This window comes from Urocampus carinirostris, chromosome 18, assembly GCF_059441175.1.
Source record: "Urocampus carinirostris isolate Australia breed hairy pipefish chromosome 18, RoL_Ucar_1.0, whole genome shotgun sequence".
In the NCBI taxonomy this organism is placed as follows: domain Eukaryota; kingdom Metazoa; phylum Chordata; class Actinopteri; order Syngnathiformes; family Syngnathidae; genus Urocampus; species Urocampus carinirostris.
This window is the reverse complement of record NC_142366.1, coordinates 29142981-29169375: the sequence shown is the minus strand read 5'-3', so window position 1 is coordinate 29169375 and position 26395 is coordinate 29142981. Positions and strand designations below refer to the sequence as shown.

Genomic DNA, 26395 nt, shown 5'->3' with positions numbered 1-26395 from the left:
TAGGGAATCCTCAAAATTATTAATGTTAATAATGTTGATGCTGCTGACCGAGTCAAGCGATTTTAAGTCTAAATATTTAGAATTAAATAAGTTACCAAACTGCAAGCACAGACTATTTTGGGCTCTGATAACACCAGCCATATAAAAAACAATATGAGCAACGAGTTAAAGGATTATCTACTCCATATTTACTGCTATAAGCCACCAATCCACTCAGAAATCGAAATAGTGTTCTCAAATATACACAAAAACTAATAGCATTCGGACAATGTTAGTCTGCTAATGCCTTAAATGCTCAAAGGGGCCATATGTCAAGATCAGAACAGAGACAGGACCCACTTGCGTACATTTCTCTCAGTTCTATTGGGAAGAAGGGTAAGGATTGCACACACGACCTGGTGATCGCTGGTCGCGGGAAGCAGGTCATTGATGTCTTCTCTCTTTAAGTTGAGTGTCCTGTTAGTAAACCTATCAAACGCATAGTATAATTTTTTCTCTCATTTTTCAGTGGTTTAGAAATCACATCTGTGTAATTTTGAACTTCAACATGTTGAAACAATTTAGGTGAAATATTTACTTCCTAGGAGTTTGTTACAATAGCTTCACCTTTGATTAAACATACCAAAAAGCCCAAAATGGGTCAAAATTGTCAAGACCAGAACAGAAGGAGGACCCAGATGCGTAATGTTACTCATAAGTTTATTAAAATATAGAGGAAAAGAAGTGCTCGCTGGACGCGGGAAGCAAGCGTTGTGAATGCGGAAGGAGATCTTCTGGAGCGGCAGATCGTAGCGTAGTTAGACGGAAAAACTAGTCATTACCCAGGACGGGAGATCAGGACGTGGTCGGGGTCAAAAAACAGTTCGTAGCAGGAAACGGGGAAATCAGGAACGGACAGGTGGAAAACAGGTGACAAACGGGACCGACGGGTTAAATTACCAGGTTGTAATTGTTAAAAGAAAGGTTAAAATTCAAAAATACTTGCCTTGTTTAAATGTGCGTGCCTTGTCAAGCTTATTCTTACTCCTCATGAAAATTCCGGTCTGCAGGGGAACAAGAAGGTGTAAGATTTGTCCATATTATATTCCTGCATGAGTCACTGAGTTCTTTGAAGCTTGAGAGGATGAACAGCGGGAGTCTCTGCAGCAGGTTTAAATGAAAATAAATTAGCTTGGCACCCCGGACTCTCAGGCTTAGGACCCGATCATCCGCTTTATGAAGTCAGGGTAGCACCAGAGGGAAAAGTTGATCAACACTTTTGAAGAAAAAAAATACAAAAAAAGTGCATTTGCACATTTTGTTATGATTACTGATGTGAAACACCTGTGCCGGCTCGTTTGGCGCCAACTGCCTCGGGGTCTGATTGGCTCCCTGTCACTATTTAAACCCACGTCTATCTATCACCTGTTGTCAGTCCGTCTGCGAACCTCAGTTTTCTCTAGGCAAGCTTTTTGACCCTGACTCACTCGACCCGTTTTTGATCTTGACCACGTCTACTCTCCTCTCCTGGCTTTCGACTCGTTGCTGATCCCGACCATGTTTTTGCTCTCCTGTTCCGGCTACTGACCTGTTTTTTCCGCTCCCGACACCGCCATCGCTCGCCACAGAATTGCCACTTCTGCTTTCAGAGCAACCTGCTCCCCACGACCAGCAATCACTGGATCGTGTGTGCAATCCTTTCTCTTCTTCTCAATAAAACTTGAGAGAACGTACGCAAGTGGGTCCTGTCTCCGTTCTGGTCTTGACACATTTGAGATCTGAGCACGGGTGGCCCAGGAACTAAAGGGTTCCTCTGGGACCATAATGGAAGGGGGAATTACTAAGGAGCTGGAAACATATTAGAGAGAGAGAGGATCTGATGACCACAAAGAGTGAGTGGAGTGTTTGGATGATTCAGTGGGAGTGGGACCAGGTCCCTGTCAGGCAGCTGCCATTGATCGTGAGCACACACAACATGAATAATTAACACCGTCTTGGAGAGAGCCCAACTGTCGATATTTAAAAGCCTTTTTATTGAACAACTCACAATGGCCACATTATGTGCCATACAATGAGTTGGGCTTTTATTTCTTTATGATTCGGAACTATAATCTATTCCCGTGTCACCGTTGCCATGGCGCCCAATTGGCCCCGCCCATGCACGCCAGCTGCAGCTTGATGACAGATTGGCTCCCTGTCAGTATTTAAACCTTGTCATGTCAGTCCCCTTTTGCCAGTCCGTCTGCGAATCTCCGTTTTTACACGGCAAGCCCTTTTTCGCCAGTCCTGTGTTTTTGCTCCAGTTTTTCCTCCCATTACGATCTGTTTGATCTCGACCACGTCTGCTCTCCCGTCCCGGATTACGACCTGTTTTGATCTCAACCACGTCTGTTCTCCCGTCCCGAATAACGACCCATTTTCTGATATCGACCACGCTTTTGCTCTTCCACCCCGGCTACTGACAATTACTTTTAAACTGGGAGAGAGGTCAGAAAGACCAAAACCTAAAGAAAACGAAACTGAGAAACAGGGATTTCCCACAAGAAAGAGGCATCTTTGTTCAAACTGGTTCTAGAAAAAACTGATCAGGCAAAATGAAAGGCATGTCATGATTACCGATGTGATGCACCTGTGCCCGCTCCTTTGGCGCCAACTGCCTCGGACTCTGATTGGCTCCCTGTCACTATTTAAACCCACGTCTTTCTGTCACCTGTTGTCAGTCCGTCTGCGAACCTCAGTGTACTCGAGGGAAGCTTTTTTGACCCTGACTCCCACCTGTTTTTGCTCCCGTCTGTTCTCCTGGCTTCGATTCGTTTTTTGATCCTGACCATATCTATTCTCCTTTGCTGGCTTTTGACCCATTTCCAATCCCGACCACGTTTTTTGCTCTCCTGTCCCGGCTACTGACCCGTTTTTTCCATTCCCGATGCCGCCATTGCTCGCCACGGAAGTCCCACTTCTGCGTCTGAGCAACCTACACCCCACGACCAGTGATTTCCTGATTGTGTGTGCGCTCCTTTCCCTTCTTCCCAATAAAACTGTGAGAAAGGTTATGCGAGTCGGTCCTGTCTTTGTTCTGGTCCTGACATCCCAATAGTTCCTGCTTTTAACAATGTTTATACCAAAATGCTTTAGCTGTTATTGGTATTTTGAAATTTATTACAATCCAAACAGACAAATATTTAATAACAGGAGATAATGAGGCTATAAATTGCCGCTTGATCATGAAAGCCCATTCTCTCCTATCGGAAATCGGTTCGTTGTTTACTAAGCGGTCAGGGCTGACTTTATTTCTTGAAGCCCCATAAAGTAAACAGCTCTGAAAAACGGAGTCCACTTAGAAACGACAACAGGTTGAATTTAACTGCCTGAGCAGATAAAGAGCCACTAATTGCACATTTGCCTATACAAAACAACACGATTAGGGGAAAAAAGGATGATTTGAGTATTATAACGGGACATTCGTGGCATGACCTTGAAATGGTTGGCTGGATTTTATGGGGAAGACTCATAAAGCAGCTGCTAGACATGACATATGCCTTCATATTGCCTTCCTTTTTTGTCCGACGACTATGTCATTGTTTCGTAATCATGACTCAGGGGTGGAGTCACTGACAGCTTAAATAACGATACAGTCGTAAGAATAATTGAGAATATTCATTAAAAAGGTTGAATTTACGAACCGTACTATTTGGTCGAACTGTATAACCTAATCAGATTAGAATCAAGAAATATTCTATAGTTACAAAGGAGATTCCATAGGATTCAGTTAATTCTTTTGACAATTATACTTTACAGTTGTTCGTTGTTTTGACTATCATGCTGTCACGGTTGCCATGGTGCCCAATTGGCCCCGCCCGTGTGGCGCCAGCTGCACCTTGTTCACAGATTGGCTCCTTGTCAGTATTTAAACTCGGTCCTGTTAGTCCCCTTTTGGTCGGTCCGTCTGCGAATCTCTGTTTTTACACAGCAAGCCCTTTTTCACATGTCCTGTTTGTCTCCCATTATGATCTGTTTTGATCTCGACCACGTCTGCCCTCCGGTTCCAGAATTACAACCTGTTTTGATCTCGACCACGTCCCGAATAAGCTTTATAGAGCATATTACGGTATGAAATGTTTTTTTAGTACAAAACATCACAGGTTATTTATTCAAACTGTATACATGCTTGTATGAACCTTGAACATACAAAATGTAGCACTGAAGCAACTTACGAACAAATTCAACTTACGAACTATTGCCCAGAATCTCGTTCATAAGTAGGGCAACGTCTTTATACTCCTCAAAATAACGAACAACAACGATGCATGACAGTCGTCCAACAAACTGGCATCCTATGCAGTTTCCTTTGCAGGTATTCAACATTAGAAAATGTCATGATTACCGATATGCTTAACCTTTGGCGCTGACTGCCTCGGACTCTGATTGGCTCTTTGTCCCTATTCAAACCCACTCCTATGTGTTCCCCGTTGTCAGTCTGTTTCGACCCTGACTCACTCCTGTTTTTGCTCCCGTCTGTTTCCCGGCTTCGACCCGTTTTTTTATCTTGACCACGTCTACTCTCCTGTCCTGGCTTTCGACTTGTTTCCGATCCCGACCACGTTTTTTTTGCTCTCCTGTCCCTACTACTGACCCTTTTTTTCTGTCCCCCACACCGCCATCGCTCACCGCGGAAGTGCCATTTTCGCGTTCCGAGCGACCTGCTTACCGCAACCGGTTATCACCGGATCGTGTGCAATCCTTTCACTTCTTTCCAATAAAACTGAGGGAAACGTAACGCAAGTGGGTCCTGTCTCAGTTCTGGTCCTGACAGACACAGAATAAACTTGTCTATTATCTCATCTCATCTCATTAGCCGTACCGCTTATCCTCATTAGGGTCGCGCGGGGGCTGGAGCCCATCCCAGCCATCTTCGGGCAGTGGGCAGGGGACACCCTGAACTGGTTGCCAGCCAATCGCAGGGCACACAGGGACAGACAACTCGCTCATTCACACCTAGGGACAATTTGGACCGGCCAATTCACCTGAAATGCATGTTTTTGGAATGTGGGAGGAAACCGGAGTGCCCGGAGGAAACCCACGCAAGCACGGGGAGAACATACAAACTCCGCACAGAAAGTCTGGAGCTGGATTTGAACCCACGACAGGTTCCCATGACATGAGCTGTGCCGCACAAGCGCTAACCACTGCGCCGCCGTGCTGCCCTTGTCTATTATCATTAATAATTTTTAGTAACTTAGGAGTAAAAACGTCCCAAAAACGTCCTCACGATAGGAAAAGTATCGAGAGGTCCTTCAACGTCGAAAAGAGTATTTAATCTAATAGTACTTGTTGTGAAAGTAATACATCCTCCCGTGTGAGGAAATAAGATCGTCAAGGCAATGAATGGAACGCATACATAATTAAAAGGGCCCCAAAGAGGTGCCGTGTCTAAAAATAAACTAAAAGAGCATCAGGTGAATATTTTAATAAATTGGAGGATGTGAAGGTGGCTCACATGTCCTGCAGTCCTTACTGAATGGTTTTATTCGAAATGTAATTAGCTTAGCATCATGGAACACTTTCCGTCCTGTCTGTTCACTTGGAGGTCAGACTCATTCGCCGCCATCGACGGTTATTGACGTCAACGATCTGTTTCGACAGTCAATTCATTTAAGAGTCTTTTTGATCACTTAGGATTTCGAGACTGTATATTGTTTTTTCTTGTCTACCATCTGGTCAGAGTTCGCGTGGTGGACAAAATCTTACCCAGCATTCCCATCACAACTATCTATCTATCTATCTATCTATCTATCTATCTATCTATCTATCTATCTATCTATCTGTCTATCTGTCTATCTGTCTATCTGTCTATCTGTCTATCTGTCTATCTGTCTATCCGTCTATCCGTCTATCTATACATCTATCTATACATCTATCTATACATCTACCTATCTATCTATCTATACATCTATCTGTCTGTCTGTCTGTCTGTCTCTCGCTCTCTCTCGCGCTAGCTAGCTAGCTAGCTACCTACCTTGGTCATATCCCCCAAGAGGAGTGACCCAAAGCAAGATAAACAGATACAATAACAAAGAAAATAAAAAGCGAAAAAATAACAAAAAACACACACAAAAATTTTTGGACCATGGCCAACCCAAATGCCCAAACACCCAAACAAGTTAAGCACCTCGGCACCCAAGTTGGTCATGCTTTTGTCCCTCCAGATGGACACAAGAAAGCGGCCATGTCACTCAGGTCAGGGTGACACAACACTCTTCTGTTCAACAGCAGGGCCCGACACCTTTCACTGGTTTATCCCTGCTGCATCATACAGGAGCCCTGCCCATCCCTTAGAACACGTTCAAACATCCCACTATCCTTTTATAACACCTCTCCACCATTCCTACCACCAACAAGAGCTCTAGCTTCCACTAGATTTAGACCTCTTTCCTGCAGTGCACTCATAACACCATCCATCCACGTCAATGGCGGCCTTCCTCTAGGTCTCCTTCCATTGACTTCTGCTCTGTAGATCCTCTTCAACATTCGCTTCTCATCCATCCTCTCCATGTGTCCAAACCAACCGAGTACTCTCTTATCCACACGTTTGTTCAGTTCCACTACTACTCCAGTTCTGTCTCTCACAATTTCATTTCTCCATCTATCCAATCGTGCCACTCCCAACATACTCTTAAAACACTTCATCTCAAAAACATTTGATTTCCTTCTCAAATCAAGATCACAACATCACAACAACGAAGAATATTTTCTATTTTTGTAAAAGTATTTGATAAATTCTCTTCCAGGGCTCAGGCAGCTTGCTGGCTTTTTGGCAGTTCAATTATAAACTAATCAAGCACGGAGAGATAAATAGTCAGAAAATTCAGTTGACTTTTTCGAAAACACACGTTTTCGTACTGCATTCACGCAACAGTGACTGCAAAATACGACTCATGCGGCTTGATTAATACCTTCACTACCACGGTTGCTGGGACTGTTGAAGTATAGTTTTATAATCATTGCTCCAGAAGCATCCAAAAATACATAACTTACGTTCGTGATCTGGATTAAAGTACGTAGCCTTTCCAGGCCGGTCACATCACGTTATCGTTTAATGTCGAAAACTTGTACCGTCACCGAACTGGCCCCAACTTTTTTCGGTCTGTTTGTTGTGATTTTAGCCTTTGGGCTTCGGAATGTAAGCGCCCAAGCAGACGGTCGTTTACTCCTGACCCATATAACCTTGGTCTGTTAGTACAACCGCTACCTTGTTGTTCTTCGGCTAACAAGCAAGCATTAATAAATCATGCTTTGCCTATTATCCAGACACCCACTGTCTGCCTGTATATATGAAAATCATCCGCTGCTGACCTCGCTGTCTTGTCTTCTGACAACATCCAACTCGGTTTTAGTGAACTACGTCACAAGGAATCAGTTCTTACGTGTTGGTATTTTATATGTTGTTAGCAGAAGGTTAGCTAACTTGACCTGACGATTGTGGGAACTCAAGAATGTCTGTGGGACAAAATGCACTCCCATTTTCTTTTGTTAAGTATTATTTTTCTTCAAGAAAAACAAAACCTTTTTTTATACCGATAAAATAAAACTAAAATTGATGAAATAAACAATTGTCCGTTATGGAAAATGGAGAATTGTTTTGCCATATTTGTTAGTGTCATGAACCGGAACAGGATCAGGGCCCAAATGCGTGACGTTTCTCACACAAGCCTTTTATTTTATGAGAAGCAAGGGAGGGGGTTGCGCCCACAATCCGGGAATTTCTGGAAACGGGAAGCAGGTCGCTCTTAACGCAGAAGTGGGACTTCTGTGGCAAGTGATGGCGGTGTCGGGAACAGAAAAAATGGGTCAGTAACTGCGATAGAAGGGCAAAAGACGTGGTCGGGATCGGAAACAAGTCGAAAGCCAGGAGAGGAGAGTAGACGTGTCAAGATAAAAAACGGATCGTAATTCCGGACGGGAGAACAGACGTGGTCGCGATCAAAACAGGTCGTAATTCGGGACGGGAGAGTAGACGTGGTCGAGATAAAAAACGGATCGTTATTCGGGACGGGAGAACAGACGTGGTCGAGATCAAAACAGGTCGTAATTCGGGACGGGAGAGCAGACCTGGTCGAGATCAAAACAGATTATAGCAGGAGACAAACAGGAGCAAAAAACAGGACAGGCGAAAAAGGGCTTGCCCAGTAAAAACAGAGATCCGCAGACAAACCGACAAATGAGGACTGACAGTACCGAGTTTAAATACTGACTGTCAACAAGCTGCAGCTGGCGCCACACAGGCGGGGCCAATTGGGCGCCATGGCAACCGTGACAAACCTCCCCCGAATGGATCCTTTTGATAAAAATAATGATTAAAACTGAGCTGTTCTGTTATTTTTGTTAGGGTCTAGTAAGCCTCCTTTCCACCAGAGGGCCCCAACCGGCTTTGAAACAGGGTACATGTCTGTCCAATCTTCACACACCTGTGCCGAATCATCTTTGACCTTTTTATAAGACTGGGTCGAGTGCCTGTTACATTTTGCCTGAGGATATGATGGACCCATGTGGGTGAGGTAGGGGTGCTCAAAAATACTTATGCATTTCATAACAAAATAAAGTACAACGTGGCAAACAAACATGGGTTCACACAAACAACAAAAGGTCCAAACAAAACAAAATCTGACAAATCCAAAACAAGAATCTAAACTTGAAATGGAAAACGTAGGAAGCAAAGTAACCTGGAACAAACCAACCTAGCCTGGTGGAAATGAAATGAAAACAACCTAACAGAAGAGCAGCTTCAGCGACAGACTGCTGTCACAGTCTTGTTCCACGGACAGTCTGAGGAGATCATTCCTTCCTCATGCCATGAGGCTCTTTAACTCCACCCGGGGGAGTAAAAGCCCACATGAAACCCCACCCCTACATTTGCATATTACCCTATTTCTATTACAGTGTGTATTTTTCATAGCACTATTTAAATACTCTATAGCAAAACGTTATATTGGGCATTTTTGTATTCTATATCTTTATTTTATTATTTTATTTTTCAACACAAGGATACTGCTGGAAGTGTGAATTTCCTTACGGGGATGAATAAAGTATCCATCTATCTATCTATCTATCTATCTATCTATCTATCTATCTAGCTATCTAGCTATCTATCCTTCTATCTAAGAAATTATGGGCTAGCTGCTAGAATGATAAGATAGTTGGAGTTTGGACACATCTGTGCCCAGTTCTAAAGCCGCTTGGTGCCCTCTGGTGGATGGAGGCCTACTAGGACCTGGCAATGTTTTTCTTATGCGAATTTAAACAAATCATAAAACAGAGTGACTTTGCGATCATTCTATAGTTCGGTATGACTCCATTTTCAACATCTTGTGACTTCCAGTACAATGATAGCTATTAATAGCCATAAGACCACACACTCATGCCTAGCGCCTTTGAAGCTAAATGTAAGGTTCCTGTTTTGGTGGGTTTCAGTTGTATTTAGGATCCAACGCAGGCGACTTTAAGTAGCATCTGAATGCAATTAGTCCTCATTAAGGCCTGCTTAACCGATTAAAGTCCAGTCGAGCTTCTTTATACAGCATCTATTTAAAAAGCTATCAGTTTCCACTCAATTGTAGGTTGTGACCTAAAATTAGACACTATTTAATCCAAAGGATTGGCTTTTTTCTGATTACTTAATGACTATAGACCATAGACATTGACTATAATGCTAACAAGCAATGTAAACATCAGTAAAAAGTTTTTTTAAATGCCTGCCGCCGATGTTTTTGCCACAGGAACAGACGCTGGGTGACTAGGTTTTTGCGGTCTTTCTTTCTGTTTTTTAAGCTCTGAGGCAATCCAGTGACTTCATTCGCTTTGTCTGTGTCAGGTTGCAACTCCAAATTATGAAACAGGGTTACAGTTCATGGTTTCTTCATAAAAGTCAGAAAAGGCGCTCCACTGGGTAATGAAGAAACGCCTATTATTTCGTCTGCGTGTTTGTTAAAATCTGGGTTGGTATTTAGAAAGTTTTATTATCACTGAATATTCAGAGCACAAATGAGCTACGGGACAATGGCTTATTGGATTTATGAGTGTGCTGTCAGAATGGTTGACGATTACTTTTAAACTGGGAGGGAGGTCAGAAAGACCGAAACCTAAGGAAAACAAAACTAAGAAAGTGGGATTTTCCACTAGAAAGATGAATCTTTGTTCAAACTGGTTCTAGAAAGAATTGATCTAGTCTCATCCCTCTACAAAATGAAAGGTACCTGAAACATTGGAGAGAAGCATTACATTTGTAATGGAATAGATGAAGTTAATTCCAAACCAGTAAATATAAATGACTGAAATAACAAAGAGGTTATTGTCATGAACCAGAACAGGATGATGACCCAAATGCGTGATGTTACTCACACAATCCTTTTATTTTACGGGAAATGGGGAGTCATGCACGTTAGGCAGCAGTCTGGCGTGAAATGACAGGAAGCCAGAGGCCGACGAAATCGATACCAATTGCCCGAGTTGATATCATAAAGATGGGGTTGATAGCTGACAGGACGGGAAAGATAGACAGGATAGATAATGAAACATAATATGGAAAATAAACAGGACAAACTAGACGGGAACGAAAACTGGAGAGAATAATAAACAGGACAAAAATAGACGGGAAAAAAACTGGAAACCGAAATTAAAAAGGACAAAATAAACGGGAACAATACCGGACAGGAATACCAACAGGAACAGGACCGAGTCGAAACACGCGTCTTGCGGGGCAGAAGTTCTGACAAAGGAAAAATCAGAGCACTGAGCTTAAATAGACAGAAAGCCTATCTGTCTGCTGCAGATGGTGCCACACAGGCGGGGCCAATTGGGCGCAATGGCAACCGTGACAGTTATAATAAAGAACGTATACAATCATGACTATATGATCATTGAAACATTTCAATATTTCAACAATAGTGTATCTTTATTTCTCGGTTTAATATTGAGTGATTTTGGGTTTGATCAGATTGCACAACTCCATCCCTCTAAAGATTGCCTTTTTCATATCCGATAAGTCTCCGTCATGCACATCAGGAAATGAAGTCGTCATCTGAGTCTATTTTATTAATTCACAGATTGTCATCATTATTTGGCAATACATTCCAGGTAGCAGGCGCGGCTTGAGATAACTCAGATTTTTTTTTTAAATTCAGCAATAATTCTATTCCCGGCAAGACACAAGCACGAATGTAAAACTATAGAGCAAGAGATTTTACTGTTAAATTATATTTGATTCATTTCAAATATATGCCAAGACTCCAACTCGGTAGTGAATGAGGTAATTGGTTGACAAGAATCACAATGGCAGATTGAGCAATCGGTTTGTTGAGTGGAGAATAAAAAAGTAAATAAAAGTCAAGTCAAGTCATGTTTATTTGTGACACCCTTAATCACAAAGAGTCTCAAAGGGCTGCACAGACCGCAATTTATTGAAAACCACAGACTATTATGACACCATACCCTGATCTAAAACCTACACGAGGGCAAGGAAAAACTCAAAAACCTCAACATGAGGAAAATGTAGAAACCTTGAGAAGGGACAGCTGACACTTGTCACTTTTAGCCTCTGATCATCTTATTAAAACCTGTTTTATTGTATCTGATCCCTTACCAGGTGGACCTTGGGTTCTTACGCTTTGTCTCAGCCATCGGTACACAGGGTGCGGTTTCCCAGGAGACCCGGCGGACTTATTTCGTCAAGTCCTACAAAGTGGACGTCAGTTCCAATGGAGAAGACTGGATCACGCTAAAAGAGGGCTCCAAACAAAAGGTAACAGTGTCACACGCCAGAAACGGAGATAGGACCCAATAGCGTTCGTTTTTACTCAGTTTTATTGAGAAAGAGAGCAGTGCTTGCTTCCACGATCCAATGATCGTCGGACACGAGTAGCTGATGGCAGGAACGCGGAAGTGGCACTTCCGTGTCGAGCGAGGATAGTCGTAGGCAGCGGGAAAACTGGGCGATAACCGGAGCGGGAGAGCAAGGGAGGTAATGAGTCCAGAAAAGCGGTCGGCAACAGGTGTCAGGCAGGTAACAGGGCAAAACAGGTCAATGGCCAGGACGGAAGAGCAGGGCAGAAACGGGTCCAGAAACAGGTCGGCAACAGGTATCAGGCAGGATAAAACAGGGCAGGAGATTGTCGGAAGGTACAGAGCTTGCCTAGCTGAAAGCGTAGGTTCGCTGGACGGTCTGACAGCTTCCCTTTGGAAGCCGGGGGTTTGAAATGAGTCAGGGAACCAATCAGCGACCAGGGCTGTTGGAGCCAACGGGGCATACGCAGGTGCCCCGAATCAAGAATCATGACAAACAGAGGCGATACCTTGCCTTTTTTGATTAGCCACGACTAAATCTTTGGGACTCCTCTGCATGGAAACTGACGTTTGGAATATCCCGCCTGAAACTGAGCAACGGATTTGAATTATAGCCTGGTGGACGTGGGCCACAAAATGGGAAATACCCTGTCATATGTCCTCCAACCTGCAATTATGTACTCTGCGTAGCCACCGCGTGTGTGCGCCGATGTTCGCGGTTGACTTTTACTGAGCATGCTCGTAGTGACTTTGGCAACCAGGGGGAGGATTTTTCCAGGAATGTTGTTTGCGTTGGGCTCTCGCTAGCTTGTAAAAGATACGGCAATGACAAAAGACTCAGCAAACAACCGTTTAATGGGACGGGGTCTGAGGATGTCCTGTTTGAGCAGCTGGTAGGAATGCTGCGCTCGAGAGGAGGCTGGCATCTATTGATTGCCGATCGGCCGGTCGAACAGGGCGGGTTTTGTCCATCTGGATGCGCCCATCAGGTGTTTGAAGTGGGAATACTTTTAAAAGGCTGCGGAAGTGACACTTTCTCAATGTTTGTGCTCACACACCGCAGGGTTCGCTTGTTTTTCGGCCCTGGCTTAAGTAAACCCACCCTAGTGTGTAAAGTGCTTAGAACGGTACTCTGAAGTGCTTCTGTGGGAGATGGGCACCATTTGCCTGCATGCTGAGTTTGCAGTTTGGGAGCTTTATATTTAGAAAAGCTGAGGAGAAGAGTGATGGCATTTGGGAGAGTTCATGACTGTAACTGAGTCATTGGGTTGGGACTTCTTATGACAGTGTTAGGGAGGATACTGCATGGGGTAAAGAGTCAGACCTTGAATTATTCTTCTGGGTCATGCTAAATGAGCTGACCTTTCATTTGTTTTTGTATCTTGAGGAGAACCTCCTCTTTTGTTCCATTCATTCATCCATTATCTGCACCGCTTATCCTCAGCAGGGTCGCGGGGGTGCTGGAGCCCATCCCAGTTGTCTTCGGGCAGTGGGCAGGGGACAGCCTGAACTGGTTGCCAGCCAGTCGCAGGGCACACAGAGACAGACAACCATTCACTCGATCATTCACACCTAGGGACAATTTTGACTGGCCAATTAACCTAACATGCATGTCTTTGGAACATGGGGAGGAAACCCACGCAAGCACGGGGATAACATGCAAACTCCACTTAGGAAGGTTCAATCTCATGACCTCAGAACTGTGCCGCACACGCGCTAACCACAGCGCCGCCGATCTGCCCCTCTTTAGTTCCATTTCTTTCAAAGCTATTAGTCTTGTGACATCCTAAAAGTGATAGTCTGGGCTAAGCACCAAAACAACATCAACTACTAATTCAAAAAAGAAAACAACAAATATTACAAAATAATGTATCAATTTCCACTGTAACTTGATCAAAACTGAAATCCGATGTTGTAAGAAAAAAATATATGTTAATAATTATAATTAAAAGCACATTGTGTAATAATTTACCAGTAAAAGTCCCTGTATTATGTGGTGCAACCAAAAACGAGTGCTACAAAGCACAAGGAAGATTATAAACTACAGAGACTCAAAGTGGACATTTTTCTTCTCATTTTTTGCCGAGCCTGACACAAGGTTTTGGGATTTTTGGGGCACGCTTAGCAGCAAGATGGCGGACAATCATGTCAGCTTCATGTTATGAAAATTAAATACAAATGTCTTGACATGCAATCGTTTAAAAAATGCATGTTTGTATAATAATCATGTATATTCGCTTATTGTTCGAATCAATATAGATTTTTCTTTAATAGATAAAGATTTTTTTTCTACCACTTGGAGGAACTAAATAATAAACAATATCTCTTTAAATTTACCATAATAATGATGATTTGAAAATAATAGAAATATAATAAATGCACCAGTTATGTAATAAAAAAATGCAGACGCCAACAACTTTTTGAAAATCTAACAAACGTTGTAATGAAATAAATACATATTTCAATACATTAATAATTTGGTTTAAATTGTTTCTCAGATTTTTTCTATTTTGTGTTGAAAAAATCTGCATTTATTTGAAATAAGCTCCTCCCACTTGTTTATAACTTCTCTGCATTAAATACTAGAACAGTGTTTCTTAACTGGTGGGTCAGGAGCCAAAAGCGGGTTGCGGGCCCTTTCCTTAGGAAAATAATACTAAGAAGACAAAAAAACATAGAGAGTCAGATACTCTCTTCACCAGTAAATGGCGATAATACTTCCTTTTAGTGAGCCGAGCCGAAGAAGCCGGTTCCCCGACAAACTCTACTAACTTTACTCAACTTCGTTCTCCTTCAACTCGACTTCAAAATACCGCATTTAGAACACAGCGTCAGGGAAACCTGTGTATTTTTACCTTCATGCACTGTAACTTTGACTTAAGTCGCTTCTTAATTAGTAATTTTGAGCCCTCATTTTTGTGCGCTGGCTAGATTTTCTTGTGCGCTGAGAATGTGCAAGCAGTGCGCAATTGTGCACGCGCGCAGCTTAGAGGGAACACTGGTCACCGGTGCTATTCAATTATCCAGAATGAACTCCGATGCACAGTTCAGAGTCTTTTGGCCTGGGTGGTCAGCTTCTATAAATGGGGCTGGTAAACTCACTGAAAGCCCTCAGGGCAAAACTCTGACATCAGCTTTGACATTCCTGACCTTTTAAACAAGGACCTGCCGTAAAACATCCACGGATCTGGAGGCCCAGGGCAGAAACGGGACATCTTTCATCAATTTTGTTCCGTCAGTGTTGCCGATACTTCCTCGGGTTTCACAGGCCTCGGCCCACATGTGCTCCGCAGTACAAGTATTTACGAGCAGCCCGAGTTACACAAGCAAACGTAAACCGGCGGCATGTGGAGTTTCACTTTCAACGCGCTGACTGAATCCCGATGTTATTTATATTAGAATATTTACCCGAGACTGACTGTAAGGATTTTGACTTTCAGGTTTTTCAAGGCAACAGCAATCCAACGGACATCGCCAAGACGATGATGCCCAAGCCTACTCTGACGCGTTTCATCCGCATCCGGCCCGTTACCTGGGAAACAGGCATCGCGCTTCGCTTTGAAGTGTATGGATGCAAGATATCAGGTACGTGCTGTGTTGATCACGGGATTAGAGCATGCGCTAAAGTCCGTTTTGAGATTCAAAAACCTTGTGATGTGTGCGTGTTCCCTTGGCTTTAGTCCTAATACTATGATAGTAATCATTTGACGATATCAGACATTGTCACGATGTGAATCACCTGCAGTTGGCGCTCATTTGGCGCCAACTGCCGCGGGTTCTGATTGACTCCCTGTCAGTATTTGAACCCAGTCCTGTCAATCCCATGTTGTCAGTCCGTCTGCGAATCTCCGTGTATACAAGGCAAGCCTTTTTCGACCCTGAAACCCGCCTGTCCCGTTTTTGCTCCCGTTTGTCTCCGGCTACAACCCGTTTTGATCCCGATCACGTCTGCTCTACCGTCCCTGCTTACGACTCCTTTCTGTTCCCGACAACTTCTACTCCCTCCCGTTCTGGCTAACGACTCGTTTCCGACCCCGACCACGTCTTGCTCTCCCAGTCCCGGCTACCAACCAGTTTTCCACCCCTGACACTACTATCGCTTACTAAGGAATAGAATAGAATAGAATAGAATATACCTTTATTGTCATTGTTACAACATGGGATATATTGTGACGTGGCACTCCAGTACCACATTTTACAGTGAGGATATAAGGAAAACAAAGAGATAAAGGAAAAAAGAAGATGTTTGTACTGTCCTTGTTGTATAGGCTTTGTTTTCCTCCATCTTGGATCACAATCTGAGTACGAGAGCGATTTGCTTCCCGGATCGTAGGCGCAGCCCTTTGTCTCTCTTTCAATAAAACTAAGCATATCTGAAAGGGCGTCGCTACTTCGCAGATTTTCACTTTTCGCGGGTGGTTTAGGTCCCCATTAACCGTGTCTAAAAAAAATAAAAAAAAATTATATATATATATATATATATATATATATATATATATATATATATATGTATGTCATCTCATCTCATTAGCTACACCGCTTATCCTCAGTAGGGTCGCGGGGGTGCTAGAGCCCCTCCCAGCAATCATTGGGCAGTGTGCAGGGGACACCCTGAACTGGTGGCAAGCCAATCACAGGGCACACGGGGACAGACAACTCACTCGCTCATTCACACCTAAGGACAATTTGGACCGGCCAATTCACCTGAAATGCATGTTTTTGGAATGTGGGAGGAAACCGGAGTGCCCGGAGGAATCCCACGCAAGCACGGGGAGAACATACAAACTCCGCACAGGAAGTCTGGAGCTCATCTCATCTCATCTTATCCTCAGTAGGGCCGCGGGGGTGCTGGAGCCCATCCAGCAAACATCGGGCAGTGGGCAGGGGACACCCTGAACTGGTTGCCAGCAAATCGCAGGGCATATATATATATATATATATATATATATATATATATATATATATATATTATTTTTTTTTTTTTTTAAATGAAATGAAATGAAATGATCTGCATTTTATATAGCGCTTTTCAAGTCAATGACTTCCCAAAGCGCTTTACAATGTGCTCCACATTTCCCAACAGCGGCCTTGCAGCCATGTAAGGCGCTAACCTGCTTATTGGGGGTATTAGGGGTTCAGTGTCTTACCCAAGGACACTTCGACATGTAACACGGAGGAGCCGGGAATCGAACCTGCAATCTCTTGATCCAAAGACGAGCGCGCTACCTCCTGAGCCGCTACGTCGCAGATTTTCACTTTTTGCGGGTGGTTTTGGTCCCCATTAACCGCGATAACCGAGGTCCCACTGTATTAACGACGTTAATTAAAGAGACCTTAGTTATCTGTGTTATCAAAAGCTACAATACTATGGTGAGAGCAGGTCCTCCATAAAAAGGAAGCAGTACTTGGCAATTGGGAGATGAGCTAGTCATGTTATCTTGTGTTTTGGATGTATCTCATCAAATATGAATGGTGCTAACAGTTGGCAGACAGAGGGAGTGGGCTTTATGGGGCGCAATCCCCTCCTGTTGGTCCCGGCTTCCTCTTTAGTCGTGGGCTTTCTTGTGCACAGCTTTGATTTTTTTCCAGCTCTTTCAGCCTTTATGCTTGTTGTCATTTTAATGCGGTTGGCGAGTGTGTTTAGCATGCTTTTATGTCCGCTTTATTCCAGGCAAAATGAAAGCCATTCTTTCTGTTTTAGTCACGAGATTCACCAAATCAAAACCGCTTTTTTAGTGTTATTGCAGCATGCCTTAAGATAGTTTGTCCTGTTTTTTTTGGGCGGGATATAATACACCATTTAGTTAAAGTATGCAAATTAATTGTCAGGACCAGAACGGAAACAGGACCCACTCGCGTAACGTTTCTCACAGTTTTATTGGGAAGAAGGGAAAGGATTGCACACACGATCCGGAGATCGCTGATCGTGGGAGAAGGTCACTCTGAACACGGAAGTGCGACTTCCGTGGCGAGCGATGGCGGTGTTGGGAAGGGAAAAAAACGGGTCAGTAGCCGGGATAGAAAAGCAAAAACGTGGTCGGGATCGGAAACAACTCGAAAGCCAGGAGAGGAGAGAAGACTGGGTCGAGATAAAAAACGGATCGTTATTCAGGGCGGGAGAACAGACGTGTTCGAGATCAAACAGGAGCAAAAAACAGGACAAGCAAAAAAGGGCTTGCCGTGTAAAAACAGAGATTCGCAGACGGACCGACAAAAGGGGATTGACAGGACAGGAGTTTAAATACTGACAGGGAGCCAATTTGTCAAAAAGCTGCAGCTGGCGCCACACGGGCAGGGCCAATTGGGCTCCATGATAACCTTGACATTAATAGATCATTTTGCTCATTTGAAGTATTTCTTTTCTGTTATTTGGTAGAAAACATTTCCTCGAATCAGTGAAATGATAATTTTTCTTATCATTTTAAGAATCATACTTGTTATTCTGGTTTTGAAACAAGATAAAATATCATAAAGTAAGCAAAAAAATATGCTTGAAAAGATTTTTGGAAAAAAATTCTACTTATTTTAATACTGTATATACATTTTTCGTGTCTTGTTTTTCTAGTGAAATAGAAATATGTATATATAAATTATTTCATCAAGCAGATACTAAATTGTTTATGTCAGGACCAGAACGGAATCAGGACCCAATTGCGTAACTTTTACGACAAGTTTTATTGAAAGAAAGAGAAAGGGTTGAGCCCACGACACGGGATGCAGGTCGCTCTGATACTCAGGTTGTGCTCTGAACGCAGAAGTGGATCTTCCGTGGCGAGCGATGGCGGTGTCGGGGACGGAAAAATGGGTCAGTAGCCGGGACAGGAGAGCAAAAACGTGGTCGGGGTCGGAAGCGAGTTGTAAGCCAGAATAGGAGAGAAGACGTGGTCCGTGACAAAAAGAGGTTGAAAGCCAGGACGGGAGAGTGGACGTGGTCAGGATCAAAAAACGGGTCAAAGCCGAGGAACTAAACAAGCTAAAAAACGGGACAGGTGGGAGTCAGGATCGAAAAAGCCTTGCCTAGTGTTAACTGAGGTTAGCAGACAGACTGACAAAAGGGGACAGACAGAACTGGGTACAAATACTGATCGGGACCCAATCAGAACCCGCAGCAGTTGGCACCAAAGGATCGAGCACAGCTGAGTCACATCAGTAATCGTGAAAAAGATAAAATAAGAAAACGTCCCATTGCATTTTCCTGACAAAACTTGTTATTCGCAGCGTCTATTAGCATCACAGCTGCATGGTGTTTTTCGGGAGCATAACCAAAACACGACGCAGTGCAGGCAAACACATCACAAGACTGAAATTCACCGCAGGGCCTCCGAGGTGACGTGAGCGCCCCCCGCGGGGGGCTCAGAAGACGTTGCCAGCTCCGCTGCACATGTGGCCAGAAAAAGGAACGGCGAGGTTCTTGTGGCCGGCGGAGAAACTCGGTGACTCACTCCCGTCCGTTTGAGTTTTGCAATTCGCGATAGCCAAAAATACATGGCTTTGCATTGCGGTTATCGGAGAGTTGAAATGCTTTTAAGGTCACCACAAAACAGGTGTTTGGTATTTATTGGAGATACAAGTGGTGCAAGTAGTCATTAATATCAGAAATCTCCACCCTGTTGTTAGTAAATATAGAACGGTTTATAAATATAGCTTGTGATGAACCACTGAGGCGCCACCTAAACCCAAAAATATGGCACATCAAGCTGAGGATCTCTATCTGGGCAAGTCGTTTGTTCCTTTAGCTAATGCTGATTTCCATCAAAACAACTCTAAAACAGTAAAGGCAAATTGTAAAATCAAAAACTAGAGGGCAATAAATGGGTAAAATGTAAATAATCACAATTTTTATTTGGAAACACTGATGTCAGTGATGATTTCTTGCAGTTGGCTAATATCAGTGTCTGAAATAAGGTCTGCCCGGACGCCCGGGGCGTGAATCCTTTACGTCGGGCGTACAACTTACAAAACGTCTCCGCCCGGGTGGCCGACAACTTTTTCAAAAAAAAAAAAAAAAATCTTTCGTTTTGATTTTGGTTTTGTTTTTTTCAAATCAAACGTTTGCTTTATTCCGATTTCGAAAGCTTCGTTCGGTTTGGAAATTTCGGTTCATTAGGCAATTTGCATACTCTTGTATACAAGGAGTCTCACATCGGCAGCCAATCAGAAGCCTGCATCGAATAACTTCGTGCTTCCGGACTTTCCCGAGCGTTATAAGATCATGCATTAGCATATCATTTTCCAAAGTAGACGCACAGAGGACACAAAAAAATGGGTAAGTGTTGAGGAATCAAGCAAAACCTAAGCCCCAGAACAAATATTCAAAAGAAGCTAAAAAAAATTATGACGCTACTAAACGTAAACGTACATTAAAAGCATCGTGGAAAGAGGAGTTCACGTGACCTGTTCTGGTTCCTGACAACCGCATAATTTCCGTATGTCTTTTTTTTTATTCTATTATTTTTGTAGATGCTGTTGTAAAAATCTTTTGCCAATTAGGTATTTTGGAAATTAAAATGCACACATAACATAATTACAATTGCTCATTTTAGAAGATGTCTTTTTTGGATTTATAACAAAACTAAACAGGTTTTAATAATACAGTAATATTATACTTTGAGTAAGCACTATTGCTTTTTCTAGCACTTGGTATATCACATATTGTGTACATGTTTTCATGATTTTAGTTTATTTTTGATGACATTGATGTTATTTCCACTTCAACTGATCCCACATTGAAGAAATCAACATTTGATTTTCTCGCGAAACATGTGCTATAACATCTTTCCGATTTACATAACTTGAAAAAAGAACACAGAGGAGCTCACTTAGTAGCTGAGCGTCATGGAGATCTCGGACCTATTCACTCCTGACCTCTAACACCTCCCCAGATGCTAAGGCTGTAACACTTGAAACTCCCACAAAGGAATACATACATACATTATTATATATCTTGTATGTCAGCAGGAGACAAAGTATGCACTGTGTCGCAGCACAATTTAGCAACGTAACTGTGAATGGTGTGGGGACATTGAGCACAAGGCTCCATTCATATTTTTTCTCCGGTCATCGAAGAGTAACCCCTATTCAGGGCAATGCACCCTGTTTGTAGGAGTACCCAAGCGAGGAGGTCTGAGTGGTTTTTTAGGAAGTTTGAAAAGCTAAACAATAACAAAATACATAAGTGATTAAGATTTTTACACTGCAAAAACAAGTAATTGTTCCTCAGTTGTAATTTCAAATCTCTAGATTCCACTAGTAGGATGCCAACATTAGTATCAGCATGGTTGCGAGTAATGATACCGTAAATTAATATGGTAATACTGTAATCCCTCATTTATCACGATTAACGGGGACCAGAACCCACTGTGATTTATGAAAACCTGTGGACTACTGGGCCCTCTTTTTAACATGTGCCTTTGCTCACAGCAATAGTCGATCGGGGATAATGGATCACGGCCGCACTGGTGCTGTTATGCAGTAAGAACGGAATTAAGAGTCCCCACACATAACACCATTTCTTTATCTCTGCCCCCACTCTCTGCTATAGTTGACTGGGGATAATGGATTGCAGACAAAACAGTGCATGTCTTTTGAGGCGGGCCAAGACGGCTTGATTCCGGATAAAAGTGCCTTTTTCCAGTCCCCACTCGCGGCAAAATGGATTTAAGATAATAAATCACTGCAGGTGCTGTTCATTTTTGGTGGAAAGAATGGAAAAAAAGCTGCCACAAATGTCACAAATTTGCTCTCACGGCCCCTGCAATTTAGCAATAATTGACTGTAGATAGTGAAACCCGGCCAAAACAATGCTGTTCATTTTAAGCAGGCCACGATGGCAAGCTTCAGTGCCTGCACCCGCGAAAAGTGTACCCTGCTGGCCCCTGCTCACAAGAATAGTCAACTAGGGATAACGGATTGTGGCCACAACTGTGCATTTCATTTTAGGAGATCCAGAATTGCACACCAACAGACAAAAGTGACTTCTGCCAGGCCCGCTTGCAGTAATATGGGATTGCGATAATGGATTGCGGCCGCACAAGTTCAATTTTACATGAGAGAAAAAAAAGCCGCAAAGCATAGCAAAAATGAAAACTGTCGCCCCTGCTTGGAGAATAATGTGATCAGGGGATAATAGATTGTAGCAGTTCTCTTCTTGGTGGTCAGAATAGCACAAAATAGCCACCAGGCCCAAAAATTGTGTTGTGTGCTGGTCTTCATGAGAAGCATTATGCAATGGAGAATAATGGATGCGATTGTGATTTTTAGCACTTGTTTTTGGTTAGAAAACAAAAGAGTGACATCTAGTGTCAAATAATACACACTGTCCTTTTAATGATTCGTTTATTATATAACAGAGCTGTCACGGTCGCCATGACGACCAGTATGCCACGCCCCCGAACTCAAGCTGAAGCAGATCAGCTGATTGCTGTTCTGCTATTTAAGGCTGGATTTTGGGTTTGGCGGGTGCTGGTTCATTACTCATTATTCACAATCCCGGTCTGTTATGCCTTGTCCTGTTTTAGTCTGTTATGCCTTGTCCTGTTGAGTGCGTGCCGGAGGAACTCTGTATTGTTCTGTTTTGCCTCGGAGTATTGGGCGACTTTTATTTTATTAAATAAAACCTATGGATCGTCAACGCATTTGAGTTCTCCCTTCATGCCTCCTGCCTCCGTTCTGGTCCGGTCACCTTCCACGCCACCACGTCTCGCGACAGAATGAACCAGCCTTAATTAGCAGAACAGCAATCAGCTGATCTGCTTCAGCTTGAGTTCGGGGGCGTGGCATACTGGTCGTCATGGCGACCGTGACAAGAGCATTATTAATGGATGGTAAAATGATGACATGGCCGAATGAGTGCAGTTAATTTTTGGGTGGCACAGTTCTCAGGTCATGAGATCGAACCTCCTGTATGGAGTTTACATGTTCTCCCCGTGCTAGCGTGGGTTTCCTCCAGGCACTCCAGTTTCCTCCCACATTCCAAAAACATGCATGTCAGGTTAATCGGCCGGTCCAAATTGTCCCTAGGTGTGAATGAGCGAGTGAATGGTTGTCTGCGACTAGCTGGCAACCAGTTCAGGGTGTCCCCTGCCCACTGCCCGAAGATAGCTGGGATGAGCTCCAGCACCCCCGCGACCCCACTGAGGATAAGCGGTGCAGATAATGGATGGATGGATGGACGGAATGGCAAAAAAGGGGCAGCAGACTCGACCAAAACGTGCTCTCAATATATGATCGGGGATAATGGATCACAGAATATTTTTCCAACCGCGAGGGATTACGGTGCTTATTATCGGTACTCTACCAAAATTGGTTCTTTTACAGCGTATGAAAACCATAGTTTAAGAAAAAGTAACCAAATTCTTACATTTACAGTTTACATTTGTGCGTAAGAAAGATGAACAGAAGAAAAGTAGAAGCAGTCAGGCAGATGTCTAGCACGGAAGGTAGCTGAGTGCAGCTGCTAAAGAAACTGAAAAGACTTTGTGTGTTTTTGTGTGAGATTAAACGGGAGTCCGTTGTCGTGGGCGGGAGACGGAAATAAAAATGAATAAAGTGCCCCCACAGAATCCAGGAGGTGGAAGCACCATCAAATATCTGGGCTTTTAATTGGCTACCTGGAGTCATACACCCCAGGGTGAAAATATTAGTATGCAGGAGAAGCGAAGAGTGTGAGGGTTCATTATACTATCGCATTTTTGTTTCTCTCTTTCAGAGTACCCGTGCTCGGGCATGCTGGGTATGGTCTCGGGTTTGATCACCGACAGCCAGATCACGGCGTCCTCTCACACAGACCGGAACTGGGTGGCTGATAACGCCCGTCTCCTGACCAGCCGGACGGGATGGACCTTGCTGCCTCAGCCCCAACCTTTCACCAGGGAATGGCTTCAGGTGGACCTGGGGGAGGAAAAACTGGTGAAGGGCTTGATCATCCAGGGAGGGAAGCACCGCGAGAACAAGGTCTTCATGAAGAAGTTCCGCCTCGGGCACAGCGGGAACGGGTCGGATTGGAGAATGGTTCTGGACAGCAATGGAAACAAGCCAAAGGTATGGAAGACTTGAGTTAGCCTGTTAGCCTTGGTCTCACTATGGCCCTCTGCCTTGAGGCAAAAAACTGCCTGCCTCACTCTGCAGCTGCAATCACTCAGCACAGTAAACATTACATAAAATTGAATTTGTAATATTCATAATATAACGTGAACTTGAAAACAGTAAACCAAAAAATAAAACTGATAGTACTTAGCCCAAATTTGGCATTTTTTTGTCAATGCAGTCGAAACTTACCTGTATACCCAATAATTCAATAATAATGATTACCATTTGGTTCTATTTTCACCTTTGGTATGTATTACGAATCTGGGTAACCTTTTAAGTCCCTGGTGTCAGGACTAGAACGGAAACAGGACCCAATAGCGTTACGTTTCTCACAAGTTTTATTGGAGTAAAGAGAAAGGGCTGCGCCCACGAACCGGTGTTCGCTGGACGCGGGAAGCAAGTTGCTCTCGTACTCGGATCGCGCTCCGAACACGGAAGTGGATCTTCCGTAGCGAGCGAGGGCGGTGTCAGGGACAGAAAAAAACGGGTCGGTAGCCGGGACTGAGAGAGCAAGGCGTGGTCGGGGTCGGAAGCGAGTTGTAAGCCAGAACGGAAGAGTAGACGTAGTTGGGGACAAAAATAGATCGTAAGCCGGGACGGGAGAATAGACATTGTCAGGAGCAAAACAGGTCGTGGCCGGAGACAGACGGGAGCAAAAACGGGACAGATGGGAGTCAGGGTCGAAAAAGGCTTGCCTAGTATTCATTGAGGTTCGCAGACGGACTGACCAAAGGGGACAGACAGGACTGGGTTCAAATACTGATCCGGAGCCAATCAGATCCCGCGGCAGTTGGCGCCAAAAGAGCGGGCACAGCTGAGTCACATCAGTAATCATGACACCTGATGGTTTATTTTACCTGCTTTACACTTTGCAAAAATTAAAAAGCCAAAAAAGGGACAAATTATGCTTTACACATTCTGTGTGTGTCAATTGGTGTCACGACCCAGATTGCAATAGAATTTTTTTGATTAAAAATGACTCCCTTCACAAGAACAGAAAATGTATTCAAAGTTAGCGTAACTCATGCTAATTGGCCCAGATTTCAACCAACAAACTCAATTTCCCAGTAAATCTTATGCAGTCTACCTGAGTACGTTTCTGCCATGACTTGGATCAATGGAGGATCAGCACAGAGACCTATTCCCACCGCTCACTCTGTTTAGCATTCAGCACGTCTCGCACCGTTCAACTCTTTCAACAGAAGCGAGAAACTTCACCCAAGGAGAGGGGGAGGCACCAGGGGGATGGGGAAATGATATCCATCATTGTGCGAAAACCCAAGATTCATTTTCCAAGCTCAGTGCTTTGGGAAAAAAACAGATTCATGCTAACAATGTAGACTATTGTTAGGCTATATACTCTCCGGGAGCTGGTTTGGCTGGTATGTTGACCTGGAGAGGAATGGGCGCCACCAGGCTGTACTCGGCCAAGACACACCACAGGAATCGGTGCCCCTACGACTATAGCGGTTAAAGGATCCAACTAACCAAGAAACTGACACATTTACACAATATAACGAGAGCCTACATCCAGAATCTTGCCTTAAAGGTATTCCCAAGTTTTTAAACATGCAAAATGTGATGGAATATTACATGGTTTTTGCATAAAATCTATTTATGTTTATGTTTTTGCTCCCGTCTGCTTCCTGGCTTCAACACGGTTTTTTTACCCTGACCACGTCTACTCTCTCCTGGCTTTTGACTCGTTTCCGATCCCGACCACGTTTTTTGCTCTCCTGTCCCGGCTGCTGACCCGTTTTTTCCGTTCCCGACACTGCCATCGCTCGCCACGGAAGTCCCAGTTCCGCGTTCAGAGCGACCTGCTTCCGCGACCAGCGATCACCAGATCGTGGGTGCAATCCTTTCCTTTCTTTCCAATAAAACTGAGTGAAACATTGCGCAAGTGGGTCCTGTCTCCGTTTTGGTCCTGACAGATTATGAGTGTTGAGATACTCCATATCCAATTTGTCTTCAAACCTTCAAACAGTTCCCTCTTGATTTCTGGGTATTGGCCAAGACGTTTACAATTTCTTTCATGGTGTATTGCTAAAATAGTTTGACAAATAAAGAGATATAAATTAATTTCTCTTTCAGCGTGCATGTTGTGCTCACGTTGTCACGACCAGAACGGAAGTAGGACCCAGATGCGTAACGTTAATCACGGGTTTATTGAGATATAGAGGAAAGGCAGCTCCCGCGATCCGGTGCTCGCTGGACGCGGGAAGCAAGCCGCTCACAGAATCGGAACGTGTTCCGAATGCGGAAGTGGATCTTCCGGAGCGCAAGATCGTAGTGTAGTAGACGGAAAAACAGGTCGATAGCCTGGACGGGAGAGCAGAACATGGGCGGGGCGGCAGTGGCTCAGGAGGTAGAGAGCTCGTCTTGGGATCAAGAGATCGCAGGTTCGCTTCCCGGCTCCTCCGTGTTACATGTCAAAGTGTCCTTGGGTAAGACACTGAATATCCCCAATAAGCAGGTTAGCGCCTTACATGGC

General features: G+C 43.8%; 1 protein-coding gene across 2 annotated transcripts in view; it reads left to right on the top strand.

The window, feature by feature from the left end:
- nrp1a (neuropilin 1a) overlaps nucleotides 1-26395 on the top strand; it is a 115428-nt gene that overhangs the window by 69051 nt on the left and 19982 nt on the right. For both annotated transcript variants that reach the window (XM_088321914.1, XM_088321915.1), the window contains 3 exons: nucleotides 11618-11773; nucleotides 15255-15399; nucleotides 23522-23853. In XM_088321914.1, coding sequence (XP_088178040.1) covers nucleotides 11618-11773; nucleotides 15255-15399; nucleotides 23522-23853 — 633 coding nt within the window. The remainder of the gene's footprint in view (nucleotides 1-11617; nucleotides 11774-15254; nucleotides 15400-23521; nucleotides 23854-26395) is intronic.